Source organism: Lampris incognitus, chromosome 3, assembly GCF_029633865.1.
Source record: "Lampris incognitus isolate fLamInc1 chromosome 3, fLamInc1.hap2, whole genome shotgun sequence".
Classification (NCBI taxonomy): Eukaryota; Metazoa; Chordata; class Actinopteri; order Lampriformes; family Lampridae; genus Lampris; species Lampris incognitus.
Window position 1 is genome coordinate 70,691,873 of NC_079213.1, and position 16,212 is coordinate 70,708,084.

At 46.6% G+C, this 16,212-nt stretch overlaps 1 protein-coding gene across 3 annotated transcripts; it reads left to right on the forward strand.

The window, feature by feature from the left end:
* The first annotated feature begins 5,350 nt into the window (after positions 1 to 5,350).
* On the forward strand, positions 5,351 to 14,864 carry prrx1b (paired related homeobox 1b). 3 transcript variants are annotated; one of them, XM_056277291.1, is made up of 6 exons: positions 5,351 to 5,596; positions 5,952 to 6,166; positions 9,549 to 9,724; positions 11,826 to 12,007; positions 13,468 to 13,533; positions 13,819 to 14,864. In XM_056277291.1, coding segments are annotated over exons 1-6 (774 nt in total). In that variant the 5' UTR covers positions 5,351 to 5,594; the 3' UTR covers positions 13,952 to 14,864. The 3 variants fall into 3 exon arrangements, with proteins under 3 accessions (XP_056133266.1, XP_056133265.1, XP_056133267.1); XM_056277290.1 differs by having other exon boundaries at positions 5,351 to 6,166; XM_056277292.1 differs by lacking the exon at positions 13,468 to 13,533 and having other exon boundaries at positions 5,353 to 6,166.
* Positions 14,865 to 16,212: the final 1,348 nt, after the last annotated feature.

Consider the following 16,212-nt stretch of genomic DNA (forward strand, 5'->3'; position numbering starts at 1 on the left):
CCGGCCCGGAGCACCTCCGAGGTCAACGATCATCCGGTGGACGGCTACCTTGACTTCTGTTGGGGCGGCGTTATGAGGTTGACCCAAACGCGCAGACTTCCAGCGGCGGCCGCTTTAATTCCCATCATCCCCCTCGCCCCCCTCCCCTCCGCATCAAATTATGACAGACGGATTTTTGTGTGGAGATACTTAAATTATTCTCATAGAGGAGAAGTGTGTGTGTGTGTGGGGGGGCGCCTGCGCAAAAGATGTATGCTCTTGATTATCCAAATGAAAAGAGAGGTGGCGGAGATGATGGCGTTGGAATAGCCTGGATTGGTTCTACATTGGGAATACATTCCCATCGCGGTGTGGCGGGGCGCGGGGCCGCGCTTCACAGAGCGGCGCTTTTTAAAGCGGCGCGTGATTTATGTGGCGCGAGCGTCCCCCGACAGGTCGAGAAGGAGCCCGTAACCCGAGAACCCGAACCCGGAAAACACCCGGGATCAGCCTTCACCGAAAACCTTAGCCATCTGGCACAGGCTCCGCATACGTACTTTTTTCTTTTTGTTTTAATCTTGACCTTGCAAATGACTGTGAACGAAATTAATGCGAAAGGGAGCCGGTTCGGATCGCAGTCAGGATGCAGTTTAAATATTCCCAATTGTCGTAATCCTAAACCGGAATTAAATCGTGGGGTACATTATCTAAAATAGGTGACTAAAGACTCGAACGTCATCCAATTTAGGGCAAGTCAAATCCACTTCCCCCGGTAGATGGTAATTGTGAATTCACGTTAATCCAATATGTGTTGTAACTTTCCATTATCGTTTCCCCCCTTTTGGGGATTTTAGGGCTAACGATGGCGATAAAAATGCTCTCCCACGACTGCGTTTTCCATTTATGTATATGGAATTTATACTAACGGAATTTTGCCGACAACGGGCTCAGCGGCGGAAAATCAGAAATAAAGGGACGGGTTGTGAATCAAATCCTAATCTTGTCAGTTTTAAACAGTCATTCTATCTATACTCTCGTGCGGACGAGCCTCTAATAAAAGACGGCTCAATACAACTTGGACCCAACAGACAGCGTGTTGGGAAGCCCACATCTTTTGTTTCACTAATAAGAAACTCTCAGAACATGTCATCGTCCCCCCCCCCACAGGCCGGTTGTTAAAGATGGCTCTAACTTGTTAACGATTTAAGGGGGGGGGGGTTTGAATAATTGAATAATTACATCACGAGTCAGTCTAATTGTTGTTATTTAATGGCCCAGGCATTTAATAGAGTGGTCAAAATCAGTGCATCTACTAAAACTTCCTATGTGGAGGCTTAATATGTTCTCTCGGTGTGTTGGAGCAGGGCCGTATTACCCGCAGCGCCTCAGGCCTGTTGACTGGCTCCAAGCCCCTGTGTGTCCCGGTCGGGCGGCGGCTGTAGAGCCGCTGTCCAGTGACCCTTGGTGCTGATTGGGGTAGCGCGTTGGCCCCTGTCCTGTTTTATTTCCCTAATTGGGAGTAAATGGCCTCTCTTGTTGACTCTTTACATCCTGTGTGGGGAGCCACATGTTGCCGCCACACTCTTCGCCCCCTGATTGCGGCGGCTGGGGAATTCTCATTGTCCGACCAGTCGAGCGGCAAGCCTCCGCGCGCGGGCTTAGAGGCTGATTACGGCGCTCAGTTGAGTCGCATCTTGTGTCACAGGCAAAACAGTCCGATGTATTTCACCGAACAGCAACGGCCTTGCAATCTAGATGAGAGAATTCTAGTTTAGAGCCGTTTGGCCTATTAGAACAAAAAAAAATTTGTTTTTGTTTTTTTTGTAAGTGTGAAAATGAAAGCTGTCCAATATGCATTTCAGCGACACTTTTAGCCTCGGATTAATTGATAGTCCAACATTATCTACGCTTTACGGGCGCAGCTCTGCCCCCCCTCTCGTCAACATATATTTACGACTCATTATTTTGCCCCCCCCCCCCGATATAGTCCCCCTCGCCCTGTCTATTGTTGAAGCGCTCAGCTGAGAGCGGCGTTAATTGTAAACGGGCTGCGGTGTTCCGACATTAAAAAAAACCCAATCTGCTCCTGATTAAAACAACACGGAGAGTTTACAAAGCGGCGCGCGTGCGGAAATTAATTCCGCCGCGCTGACTGATTAGAAACCCGACCGCTGGCTTTCCTCTCCGAGGGGGAGAGACCGGCCCCGGCTGCGGGACCACAAATACAGCGCGGTGTCTCCGCGCCGGAGTTAGGTATGCATTACACATCGCCTATATTCTCGAGTCGCCAGCTTTAAGCATCAAGGTCCGTGGCTTTGCTCTCAAGTAGCCATTTTTATTTCTTTTTTACATGTGAATGTTGCCTTAAAAACGACGGCTAATTAATGGCACGTTTTTGTGGAGCGGGCGGGAGGTGGGCAACCTGTGACTCGCCCAGAGTTTAGCCTGTCAAACACGTGGGGCGAAGCGGCAGTCTCTCAGAGTGGATAAGAGGTGCTTCGTCACAGTTAAACAGTGATGGGTTTAGGGGGCTGTAACGTTTGCTCAGTAACTGCCATCCGGTTTAATCACATGCACTCATCAGCGCACTATTAGCTGCGTTTTGGACATTGTTAGAGGGTTGTTTCAGCCAGATGCACCGCCAACACTAGTATATCTTACAGGCCTGTTGGAAATACTTATGCGCTTTTAGAGCGCAATTGCCACCAATGGGTGCAACAAAGTTTCTCTTTTAGGTTGCAGCATGTATATATCCATGTCACACATGCTTAGATAAATGCATTAACGTGATGAGCGATGTGAAGGGGGGGGCGTGCAAAGTTCAGTTTCATTATAAGGAGCTGTTATAATTGGGGAAATTAAAAATGAGCCATTTGGGGGTTTATTATCACATTATCGCCGCTATTCTGCCCCCTTTCATCCGTGAGACAATTATACAACGTGATGTGTTTTATGTTGGTTTTTTTCTTCTGAGATTGTAGAGTTTGAGATTTCAGAGGTTGATAAATTGCTGCAACAGCCGTGATGTGGTTTTGTAACATTTTGAATACTCTTCGTGTGCACCATAACCACGGAGTCACGAGCAGCACAAACCCCAAAACTGAAGTCACGGTCTCGGCGTTATTAAGCCTCTATAAACGCCATAACTGTGCCCTCCGCTCACTCCCGAGAAACGCCGAAAATGTCCAAAACTCTTTATTTATTACCGATCATCCACATTTTAGACACGATTCAATCTTTTGCATATCCAGAAAGTCTAATTTGGACGATAGTGCGTGTTGGTCACAGGTCATGTGCAGTCCTGCAGCGTTAAATTCGTTGCATAACTTTATAGCCCACATTCCAGATGATTAGATGAAGTTAAATTGGTTCTTCGTGTCATTTCTCATCGACCGCGAGACATTCTAACGGTCCCGCGCGGTATTCCCAGAATGCATTTCCTCACCTCAAGTGTTGGTAAGACCTATATACTGCTGCCTTCATGTCGTCTTACCTCGAAAACAAGCAAAAACACATCTTTGTGTGCATGGTCACTGTACGCGATGACATAGTATTGCCATTGCTGTAGGCCGTCTTTACAAATACACAGCAGATCAGACATACAGGTTTGTTCCTACGCTGTTGTGAACCTTTTAAATGCCTTAAAGCCAGGGTTGATGGTTTTCGTATATGTAAAAAAACCAAAACAAAAAAAAAAAACAACACTAAAGGATGGTGATCATTTACCACACCACTTTACCGCAGAAAAGCTATTATTTGATCTTGGTTACTGCAAATGTGGTTGGAGCAGAGGTGATTCCCGTGTCGTTCAGCCAAATAAATCTGACCATGAATGATAGGTTTCTCAATGGAAGGAGGCTTGGTGCATAAAATGTAGCCCATCTCAGTCGGACTGCAGGCCTATATGTTGGTTTCCGGACCCCCCCCCCACCCCCTCCTGCTGAATGGGTCTGAGAGATACGCACTTTTGTCAAATGCAGACTGGCATCTTCCATTTAGATATGGGGTTTTTTTTTACGTTTCCATTTGGCCAAAAAAACAACAAAAAACACAACAGTTGAGGACCCCTTTCGTATCGAATCGTACGTACACAGCGGATAGGCGGCCTGAGACTTGGGAAGGCTTATGCCTAGCTGGCACCGGAATGGACTTGTAGGGAGGAAAAGAGAATCTGGGGGGAAAACTAATGATGAAAAAGTCTACTCTATCCCTGCGCCTTCATTAAATACATGGAAAGAACGAGGAAAGCACATCTGGATTCAATCCGCGTCCCTTTGATGGCATCAAGTGTTCTTTTCCCAGATCAGGGGCTGGAAGCTACGGGATGTCGATGGCAGCTTGGAGCCGAGAGTCTACTCTTGCCATCTGAACACGTGGACCCCCTCATCCCCCTCCCTCCCACCCACCCATTCCCACCCCCTTCATCACCCCCCTCTCCCTCTCCATTCCTTCATTCCTTCATCTACTCCCTTGCTTAACCCCCCCCACACACACACACACACCATGTTAAGATTCTGATTGCTCTCAAGAATTTGACTATTAGTTCTCTACCAAACCCCAGCGTGTTAAAATCACGCCAGCGGTCAAAAGTGTACAGAATTACATATCCACACAACCAAACACAACAGGAGGGCTAAAAAAAAACGTAAAAACCAGCATTGCTCGGTGACCACATGCATGTCAGTGTCTGTTTAGGCCGAAAAAAAAGTAAACTCGGTCCTCTGAGATACATATAGGGTACGACCTTCGTTTGGATTCGCGAGAGCCTTTTCGCAAAACGGTGATTATAATCTCGACCACAGCTCTATAGATACGTTTGGGAACAGGCTGACCCTTAATGACTCGCTTGATGGCAGACTGAGCATCAGCAGTTATATTTTCGCTTTTACCGGATTTATGCCCAAAAAAAAAAGAAGAAAAAAATTGCAGAGTAATAATCACAGCTCCCCCTTGAGAGCTCGCAGTTCTCCCCTGGCCGGCTGCTGCTTCCCGGAGATTCATTATTCGGTTAGCCAGGGGAAGAAAAACACCTCTAATCAGGGTGTTGATAGTGCTGCTGATGCTGATGGCTCTGCTGAAGGGGAGGGAGAACAAGTTGGCGTATATAGACCGGAGCGTAGGGGGGCCTGTGAAACGTCAGACACAGCACAAAGACATTGCCACGTAATTACGGGGCTCCTATTAGAGTCTGTCCACCCCTCCCAGGGGTCTCAAAGTTTCATTTGCTTTCTGGCTGGTGCACGAATCCGTAGTTTGCCAACGTGCGCCGCAGTTTTGGAGTGGCTGGTGAGAGAGAGAGAGAGAGAAAGAGAGAGAGGGGGGGGGGGGGAGGGAGGGAGGGAGAGAGAGAAATGGAGGGGGGGGAGGAAAAAAGACTTTCAGCGGAGAGGGCTACAGCCTTGAGGAGGCGGCGGTAATGTCCTGCCTCCTCTCGCCTAGCTGCAGCTGAGCCAGCTTTACGCACATACGAGTTCTGCGCATCTGGTCGGCATCAGCAGCAGCTTCTCTCTTCCTCAGTCCAGTTGCGACCGTGACTCAGTCTGAGTGGGAAGTGGGGGGAAACAATTCTTGTTTTAGAGGGCTCATTCCCGAAAACACGCACAGGACGAGGGTGTATGTGTGTGTCTTTTTATATATATATATATGGTGATCTTTTTGTTAACGCGCGACTGGATGGATTGGCTCGGTTTCTGATCGGGAAAAGCAGACGAGAAAACTTTTGTTTTGTCCTCCGTTTGTTGAAATCTGTTTTTATATATATATATATATATCGCCACAGCAGTCTGGATGTGACCAGACTCGCTTTTTTTTACTTGGAATCGAGGTTTGGTTTCGGGCTGGTTTGGAGGCACAGCCCGTGCGTTCTTTCTGCATGCAAGGATCTATTTGGCTCGCTTATTGCTGTCGCTCCATTTTTTTCCACTGTATCCTATTTGCGTCATGACTTCTAGCTATGCACATGTAATGGACAGGCAAGCAACGATATCAAACCGCCTGGAGAGCCCGATTACATCTAACCTGGAAAACCTGCAAGCCAAAAAGAACTTCTCGGTCAGCCACCTGTTGGATCTGGAAGAGGCCGGGGAAATGGTCGGAACCCAGGCGGACGAGAGCGTAGGGGAGGCCGGGAGGAGTATGCTGGAGTCCCCGGGGCTGACCAGTGGCAGCGACACGACTCAGCAGGAGAGTAAGTAAAAAAAAGAAAAAGAAAAATTGAAAAATGAAAAAGATACAAAAGACCCAGGCAAGCTGGGTTTGGCGTTCATATATGTTCACAAAAGCGATCAAAATAGGGAGACTTCATGTGCGTAAAAGTGCGTTTTAAACCCGCTGTCAGCTGATTTGCGTGAGTGCGGATGTGTCGTCGGGATGGCGGGCCTCTTCAGGAAAACCACATGCGGTTATTAGTGAAAACAGCCCCAAATCCTTAAAACGCTGCACATCTTTCGCAGATGTATCTGTAATGGCAGGGTGAAGGCTATACGCTCATGTGTTTTCATTATGATTTTGGCGTAACTCTCTCTCTCTCTCTCTCTTGTCTTGTGTGTGAAATGAGTGACGCTCTGTTGCAACCAAGCGCGCATGGAAGGAATAATCCTTCGAGTCTTAGCAATGCATCATTCCTGACGGCTTCCCTAAGAGCGGCCATTAATTTACCGTTAACACTTTGATGTCAGTGAGGTATGGCGATGTTGGTGGATATGGTCAGTGGAGTAACTCACAAGTCAAACCCACCGGCGGTCGTAAATCCAGAAGCCCCTGCCCCCATTGAGATGTCCACGTCGCCCCGAAACCCAACGCCGCTCCGAATCTTCCCCCTAGAAAGGCGATGGGAGACGTTCCCGCGGCGGACTCGGACGCACCCCAGGAAAAGCAACAGAGGAGCGCGCCGCTGAGCGGGGTAAACGGAGCCGCGTCCGGTCCCGAGCGGCGCGCCCTCCTTCCCTCCCTCCCTCCCTTCTCCCGCGCAGAGAGCGAGGCTGACAGAGCCGCTACACGGAGGGCTTAATGAGTGTTATTGTTTTTTTGGGTTTTTTTTAAAAAAGAAGAAGAAGAAGAAGAAGAAAATGGAACCGGTGTGAGAAATATGCAAGAGGAAGTGGCGGGGGTCACGTCGTTAATTCACGGTTGTTTCGCTTGTCAAACAGTTTCAGAATATTCACGCATAATCATTTGTCATAATTAACCGTGTCTCCCCGCTCGAGGAATTAGGGAGTCGAATAACGGCGCGTCATTAGATCTTTTTTTTCCTTCTTCTTCCTTTGTCAAGACTTGGAGTCGCACACAGAGTCATCGATCATTTTGTTACCTTTATTTTCAATAATACCCAAACAAACAAAACACGCTGCAACAAATGGACATGACATATTTGTTGTGCTCTTCGGAACTGATCCACAGTCGAATTTATCACCACGTTTTCAATCAATCAATCAAATTTTATTTTATTTTAATTTTAATTTTTTGAACAGTTTGGGCTTAGAAAGTGTGCCTTTCTTTGTGCCGGTTTCTAAACGCCTTTTTTAAAAACAAATGTAGTAGTGCAGCCCTGCCTATATTATGTATTTATTTCACCAATATCCTCAAATGACACATGGATATATTTCAGACAAAAATCAATATTTAAAAAAAATAAAATAAATCAAAATCTCGTCAGTTCTCACCATCTCTTTTTTTTTGGACAAAAAGCAACTTCTTATATGAGGGCCGCCTTTTAAAACAGCTGTATGGAGTTTCTCTAGATTCACCTTGGTAAAGACATTTTGGTGTAATATTAATAGATTCTTATGACAAGAGCAATACAATAAAAAATATTTCTCTTTACCACATTTTGTTTACAGGTCCAAAAAAAAGAAACAAAGAAAAATGCACGCTATTATCATAACTAACGCTTACTCCAAATGTGTTATCTTATAATTGGGATTTAAAAAGACTAATATATAGCTTAAATCTAAGTCTATCAATTAGACATTTTTAAGATACATGCCAGGAAATATTCAAATGGTCTCATTTTATTTTTACATAGTAAATGTCTGCAAGGAGGATTCCTGCACTTATTTGCTGCCTCGAATATACTTATATATGTATTTATCTATAATATTTAAGACTGGCAAAAATCTGTTTAGCCCTCTAAATCGATGTAACGTTGTGAGTTTCCTCTCATCAAGCTCTATTAGGCCACTTTTCATGGAATTGTGCAGTAGTTGTGAGTGTGTGTGTGTGTGTGTGTGTGTGTGTGTGTGTGTGTGTTTGCACGCACGTGTGTGTACAGTCATTGTAATGCATCCCTCTCTTGGATTTTGAGGACTAAAAAAAAAAACCCTTTCCACGGATTTAAGCTCTGCACAGACACAAACCCATCATGGAGGATTATCTGAATTTCACCTCATTTCAATTGCTCTTAAGGAAACTGTGCACATTTGCTGGTTGACCACAAGCCCGGGGGGGACGAGACAGAGAGACAGAGCGAGAGAGAGAGAGAGAGAGAGAGAGAGAGAGAGAGAGAGAGAGAGAGAGAGAGAGAGAGAGAGAGAGAGAGAGAGAGAGAGCGAGCGAGCGAGCGAGAGAGCGAGAGCTTCATGTGTTTCCAGTTCAAGCTGGGAGAGACACTGGGTGAGACTCAATTATGGGCCTCTTCCCCATTAACCAGCAGTTAGGATAAACAGGCCCGCGTTGACAACACGGTGCACTGAGTACGCACCTCCATGACAGTGGGAAGGAGACGCTGGGAAATGGGTGTGTGTCTGCATTTTGTGCATACTTAAGTGTGTATCCAGGCTAGGAGTGGTTTTTTTTGTATGTCTCCCTTGTCAAGAACACACGTGTTTATGTCTGTGTGTGAAGGCTATCTGTGTTTATTGCATGCATATATGCATGAGCACGCTCCCGCTTTTTGATGTGAATAGATACTGTTATTTTATTAGTTTTATGCCAGATTTTAGTCTCGTTGCCACACGCTCCACTTATGCAAAGCTCTAAACCGCATATTGGATAAGAGAAGCACTAAATATGGTCAATATTTGTGGCTATATTATGAACAAACTGTTAAATAGTGAGCTGGTCACATCAGAAAATGGTTATGTGGCGGTGATGAAATTCTTTTAGGGGAAATTTTTAACAGGAAGTCCACGTTTCACGTCGTACAGCTCAGTAGGATTTCTCTCTGACCTTTGCCATTTTTTATTAAATTTATGTATTTTCTGTGAGAGGATCATGTGTAATTAGGTCCTCATATGGGGAAGGAGACGCTAACTGTTCAAATTGACATCTGCCATCAATCGTTTGAATATATCGACTGACAAAACTTGATCCGTTCCGACATGAGGCACTAATGAAAAGCTCCAAAAACATTTTCTTTGTTGTTGTTGTTGTTTTTTTCTTCCAACAACTCTTGCAGAGAAGATCGGGGGTACGTATCCGCTTGAGAAAAGCCTCGTAAAACAAAACATGCCCTATAGGTAGGGGCAGACCGGCCGCTAGTTGTTTGGCCTCCTATGCATTGGGAGTCCGGGGAGGGGTTATATTCGAGTCTTACTTTCCACTTGCTAAAATCTCTGCCCTCTGCCCTGTAGATGAACAGATGAACACAGAGGAGAAGAAGAAGAGGAAGCAGCGAAGGAACAGGACCACCTTCAACAGTAGCCAGCTACAGGCTCTGGAGAGAGTGTTTGAGAGGACACACTACCCCGACGCCTTCGTCAGAGAGGACCTGGCCCGCCGAGTCAACCTCACAGAGGCCCGAGTGCAGGTACCAACACACCATCATCACCAGCACATCTGCCATGGGAACTGTGACGCCCCCGCCCCCCACCCCACCTGAAAGTCACACCATTTTCCTTGACTTAACGTTCAGTTTTATTGGTTCAAGGAGGCAGAACCTCAGTGACTGCAATGTCTTATTTGCTCCCCCCCCCCCCCGTCCCCCCGTTGCATCACAGTAAACCGTAAAATTCATGTCAGACCAACATTTGAAAATGGCTTAGCAAGAGGGTAACCGTAGGTGCAACAGGTGGCCGTAAACTTTTTCACATTATCGACCTAAACACCGACAGGCACTCTGCCAAAGGACTCTGAATAAGGCAGGTAGAAGCAGATAGTGTGTCCCCGGCTAAACATAAATAGCAGAACCTAAGATATCCACTGCAATGCCCCCAAAATACCCTTGGAGTTAAAAAAAAATAAACTAAATGGTCTAAAATTACCAAGAGCAAAAAGAGACAGGCTGCCAATTAAGACTCAGTGTATTTGTAAGTTTAACAAATACATATTTTTGACACACCAGTGTGCGTACCACCTGAATGTGTGAATGGGCGGGTGTTTAGGTTTACCAGCTGAACGCACTCCTTTTTTCCATGTCTTTAAAAAATCTTAATAATATGTTTACATTTCATATTAACCACTATGAAATGTCAAAGGGGCTGAGGAGGACCACACCATGCTATAGGGATTACGATCCATGTCAGCAAAGTGTGTGCAGACGGACATGACGATGCTGTGTCTCAACTCAGGAGACTGGTAACGTGTCTGCGTCTCACAGACCAGCAGCTTCAAACTGACGTTTTCCTTCTGTTCCTCATGTACGTGCTGCCGTGATGGTTTTTACACGGTCTCTCGTGGCACTGCTTGAGCAGCACGCGTGCTGCCCCCAAACAGGGTGTCTGTTTGTTGGCTTTGGTGGGAAAGTGGATGCAACAGTGTCCCAGCTTACCGTGTGCTGTGAAGTGAAAGGCTGGTCAGCCAGCAGGTGAGGACTGACTCCAGCTCCGTGGGTGCAAAATGGGAGTAAAACAGGATTTGAATTTAGGCCAGAGCGACAAATGTGACCTTGGATTTTGGGTTTTACATCTGTGTGCATTCAATATATTCATGATCCCTTGTCTTTTACCGCTTTTGATGTAATTTTCACATTTAAATTCAGCATTGTTTAAACAATTAAACCAACCCCGCTTAAGGGTTGTAACACAAAATGCATGCAGGTTGTGTTAACGCTTAATGCACTAATGATGTGACACACATACACGTATGTGTGAAATAAAATACATTTAACCGCTACGCAGAAGGAGAGAGAGAGAGAGAGAAAGGGGAAATAGTGATGGGAGAGAGAGAAAATACTGGAAGGAGTGTGAGAGAGAGAGAAAGGAAACACATCTGCGATTAATGTGTAGCAGAAAGCAAAGCAGAAATCCTTTGATAAAAGAGAATTTAGGCTCATTCCTTAGGCTGTGCGTAACCGGACACTGTGCCTCCCTTAGCATCTGTGCATCCACGCTGTTCAATAATGGATTTGATTTCGCAGCAAGGAGCAACATTAGCACCCTCAGCAAGGCCCCTCATCATCTCTTTAGCATTTAGTATCTGTGTGTATGTGTTGTGGGATATTTATTGTGCTGCTAAGTGGTTACTGTTGTGTAGCTGTGCGTGTGTGTGTGTATGTGTGTGTGTGTAATTATGCTGTGCAAACACATACATGCATAATGCATGCACACACCTGTATTTGAAGCAGCTGGACGGTACTGTAGTTTTCTACTGAAAGTATATATATACGCAATACGCAGGATGTTTCATGCAAAGCTTAAAGCTGCCGCGGGACGTCTTGCTAGCTTCAGCGACACATGTAAAACTACAGAAATGCAAAGCATGTTATTTTAGAAAATTTTGTGAAGGATAAAATAGTAAATGTTGTTTTAATATCATCTAAGTTTACTGGCCGGCCATACGATGACAAACAAATGTGATGGTTAACGAAATACCGTGATTACATGTGCTCATTAGTTTCCCGGCATAGATGTTCCCCTTGTCAGATGACACATGCTCATGCTCCGTTTTCACCCCCCCCCCCACCCTCTCAGGTTTGGTTTCAGAATAGGAGAGCTAAGTTCCGCAGGAATGAGCGTGCCATGCTGGCCAGCAAGAACGCCTCGCTCCTCAAATCCTACTCGGGGGACGTGACGGCGGTGGAGCAGCCCATCGTTCCCCGTCCGGCACCCCGTCCCAATGATTATCTATCCTGGGGCAGCGCCGCTCCGTACAGGTACAGGCTCCCGTCTGGTCTTGCCGCCGTAACCCCCGCGGCCTACCTTTTTCTGATGCGCTTTACTCACAAGGCTTCTCCTTCCCTCAACACATCTGAAGCAGAGAGAGTTTTTTGGCCACTTATTCTGCCATAGCCATAGTTTATCATGACCAGATTGTCACCTTTTTAGCCTCGGCTCCTGATGCACGCAGACACGAGCGCTGGTAGACGGAGGCATTGTTGAAGCCTTATGCTAAACTACGTTCACACACCCCAGAAAGGGGAATTTCTGCCTTTTCAAACTCCGGGAAAATACGGCAGTGTTAAAACAAGCTCAGAACAGCATGGTGGGACCTCGCCACTGGCCTCCGCTGGGTCTATCTACCTTTTGTCTTGGTCCAAATCTCTTGCTCTCTGCTGCAGAATCAAACCCAGTGTATATCTCCTATGGGAGGAAAAAAAAAATCCCAGAAGGTTTTGTGCACATGTTAACACCACAATAACCACACTTTAACCCCAGCAGAATATCAACCACCACCCCCCACCCCCCAACCTCAAACCCTCTCTCTTACTTACACACACACACATATGCATGCGCCTCCTCACCCCCACCTTCATGAGTGCTAACCCTGCTACGGCTCACTGTTATTGTTTCATTTCCTCTCCACACATCTGCGCAGCTCCTCTCCTACCTGTGCATACCCCTCATATTTACTTTAACCCCTCTCTTTATCTCACTCTGATCCACCTGGATTCAATGAAACTGTCATTGCATCAGACCTTGGTTTTGATATGCAACTGTCAAGTCGGTTTACAGGCTGATGTATGTTTGAAGTATAGGCTCAGAAAGCATGGCTTTGTTTGTTATGTTTGCAACGGTGCCTTTCGGAGAAATCGACTCCCCCTTTCCCGTCTCTTGCGGCTAATCTCTCACTTTGAAGCCACGGCACCCTCCGAGGGCAGGCCTGTATTTACATAGCCGAGTTGCATTAATGATGTCCGCGTCTCGTAAAGGTCTGCACGTCGCTGCATCCAAAACCGATGGCGTTCCCCTGTCTTCTTTCCTCGTTCTGCTTCTCTCCGCGAGCATGAAAGGGGTGGGAAGAGATCCTGTGACCCTCGTGACGAGGTGATAATGTGAAAACAAACCGTATTAAATCCACTGTTGACCCCCGTGACTTGCACTGCTACACTATACCAGATAATGAACGCTAGAGAGACACAGGCTCTACTGGGCAACATTTTTTGTGACTCTGGTTACATTGGTCATGATTTACAGTAATCCTCCCTTATGAAAGTCGGTATAAAATGTCAGGCCCTGCGGCCGTGGCCAGAAGCTTCCAGTTGAACCTCAACGCGTATATTTTGGCTCGGCGCTACAGAGTGGGAACTCTCTAGACCAGAAATAATGCTATTTGGAAAATACACCAATGTGATGCTAACACTTACACCGCCATCTACTGTATATTATTCTTAAGCTGGTATCCGATGCCGGAGGGAGGGACAATGCGAGTGCCACAGAAAATGCTGCCCTCAGAGAGCAAGTACGGTTTCATTTTACTATATATCTATTTGTTTTGCTTTTTTTGTTTGTTTCAAGAGTGTTAGGGGTTATGAGTGTCTTTAAGTGCGATGAGTGGGTTATGAGATTTTAATTCAAAATCCATCTTTTCACATTGATGAATGAGTACCTGCCATTCCATGCAGTTTTTTTTATTTAGATATATCTTTGTGTTTTCACAGCTGTAAATCATACAGGGTTTTTTTGCTCAGTGGCCATTACAAGAAACCAAACTTTTTCCCCTCTTTACTCTTCTCTTGTCTCTCAGCACCATGGCCACTTACCCGCCCACCTGCTCCAACACCAATACATCCCAGGGAATGAACATGGCCAACAGCATCGCCAACCTGAGGCTCAAAGCCAAGGAGTACAGCCTGAACCAGGTACCCACGGTCAACTGAGGAGGCAGCCGGGAGAGAGAGGCTACAAATGGGGGTTGGTGTGTGTGTGTTGAGGGGGGGGCAAGGTGGGGCTTTTGCAGGCGGGGGAGGGGCCCCTCTCCACTGCCGGACCCCCGTAGACAGACACTGTCTCTGGGATGATCGTCATCTCACGTACCCCTTCCATGGAATCCAATCGTGAAGTCTCCTCTCCTATCCGGAGCTGCGTCGCTTGCGATGACATGCCTCCGTTATATCCTAAGCACTCCTTAGCATCTCGGTGATGGACACCAAGTGGCGGGAGGCTGCGTCTAAAGCCCCCCCCCCCCCCGCCTGAGCATCGCTCAACTCTTTGTGTGTACTAGGGACATCTATGTTGGATGCTGTAGCTGACTAGCTGAGTAGTTTTACGTTTTGATTCTGACACAAACTGAAATGGAGGGCACGTTTCCACAGGCCTTTCACTGGAGAGTTGGTTCTCATAGTCTTGACTCGGTCAGCCCCCCCCCCCCCTTAGCACGAGTGTTAAATGAAGACCGCTGTTGGAGATGAGGAGACTCGTGTACGGACTACTTGGAGTTCCCTGTCTTCCCTCGGCCACGGTGCTGGATGGGATCAGAACAGTCCAATTGGGACCAGCAAAGCTTTTCAATCAGCAACAAGGACTTTCTCAACAATGTAAAAATGGGAGAACTAATAACATCTATGCTTCTTTTTTTTTCCTAAAAAAAAAGTTTTGTTTTTCACACTTCTTTCCATGTTATACCACTGACAAGCAAACATTTTCAACGCATTTTGATTCATGTAATAGTCCAGTATACAGGAGAGGCTAATGTATTTCTGAATCCAACAACAGTAGATTCTTTTAATTTCCTATGGTATCCTTTATTTGTAACAGAAAAAAAACCTTGTATATTAATAAAATGCATTTCAAGCAATGCAAATGCCGCTGTGTCCAATTCACAGGACTGATCGGAGGGATCGGTTAAGATGACAAACTGCAATTCGAAAAAAACAAGCGGAGGAAAAAAGGCTACCACGTTTTCCAAAAAAAAAAAGTGTATAGAGTGAAATATATGATTTTTGCACCGAGGGACGAAGGGAATAGAGAGGCGTGATGGTGCTCTCCAACAAAATTCTGTTTTCAGAAAATCGCCGTTGTTGGAAAAATAACTCAGTCATGGTGGAAATAGTGCCTTTTTTTCTGTGTTTGCTGCAACATAGTGCATTTTGACATTACATTACCTTTGAAAAACTATATAAAAAGGGTAACTTTATAGTGGGGACCGTTTGGATAGCAAAATGATCCTGGAGGCTGTGCAAGTGCCATAAAAGGGAGATTTACAACTCGCAGACAGATCCTCCTTCAGAGAAAGCAACTCTGGAAACCTCAGGCCGTCCCTGCGCTGTGTTTTTCTGCTGATTACCACAAACTGAAATTTCCATCTTAAAAACAGGATATTTATGAGTATAGGGAAATCCTCTCCTTAATATGGAGGGACCCGAGGGCCTCGTTGAGCTCTGCGGCTGTCACACAAGGTGTTTGTTCTGCGTGGCCCCTCATAACCTGCCGTCAACAAACACCGGTGGACGCAGTCGTCTGCGCAGCACCGCCTGCCTGCCCGCCTCCGGTGCAGAACTGCAGTGGCGGTGTCCTGCATGGCTTGTTTTTGTTTTGTGGGGGTTTAAAGCAACAGTGCTTGGCGAGTGATGTCATACGAAGACATATTCTTTAGTGGTATAATTTCTGCACAGTTTTGTGTTGTGCTTCCTTGGGCAATGTTTCCTTCATTACAGAGCCGCTTCTGGCGCGCTCGAACATGATGTGGGGCCTATTATTTTCAGGTACTTCAGACTTCAAAGGCAAATTGGAAACGTTTCATTTCCAACAGAGATTCCCATCCCCCCCCCCCCCACTCATCTGTAGTCTTAACTTTCGCGCCGTAGTGGTTTGCCTGCAACACTGATCCCTGACGATGGTATGTCCAGTGTCAGACCCCTGTCCCTCTCTCCCCTGCCAGGCGCCCGCTCTCACCTTTCACGGCCAGGGCCTGGCTGACCTGAAGTGATTCCAGATGTGGGGATCTCTTTGACCCCCCGCTCTATGCCCCAAGCTCCCCCCCACCCCCGTACACCCCCATCCCCCACCCCTTCGCCCCGGGCCCTGGCCACTCCATCAGGGCTGACAGCGTCCCCTCGGACGGGCGTCTCTCCCCGCCCGAGCACATGACATACAAGGCAGCCCCCCTCTCCCCCCTTCAGCAGCACATCTGGTGCTCATT

What these genes read in the sequence shown, in the direction of transcription:
- prrx1b (XM_056277290.1), top strand. Translation starts at nt 5,920, where the DNA reads ATGACTTCTAGCTATGCACATGTAATGGACAGGCAAGCAACGATATCA. An exon ending in TCACAGAGGCCCGAGTGCAG is followed by an intron (nt 9,725 to 11,825) that starts GTACCAACACAC and finishes CCACCCTCTCAG; the next exon opens with GTTTGGTTTCAGAATAGGAG. An exon ending in GGCAGCGCCGCTCCGTACAG is followed by an intron (nt 12,008 to 13,467) that starts GTACAGGCTCCC and finishes ATTATTCTTAAG; the next exon opens with CTGGTATCCGATGCCGGAGG.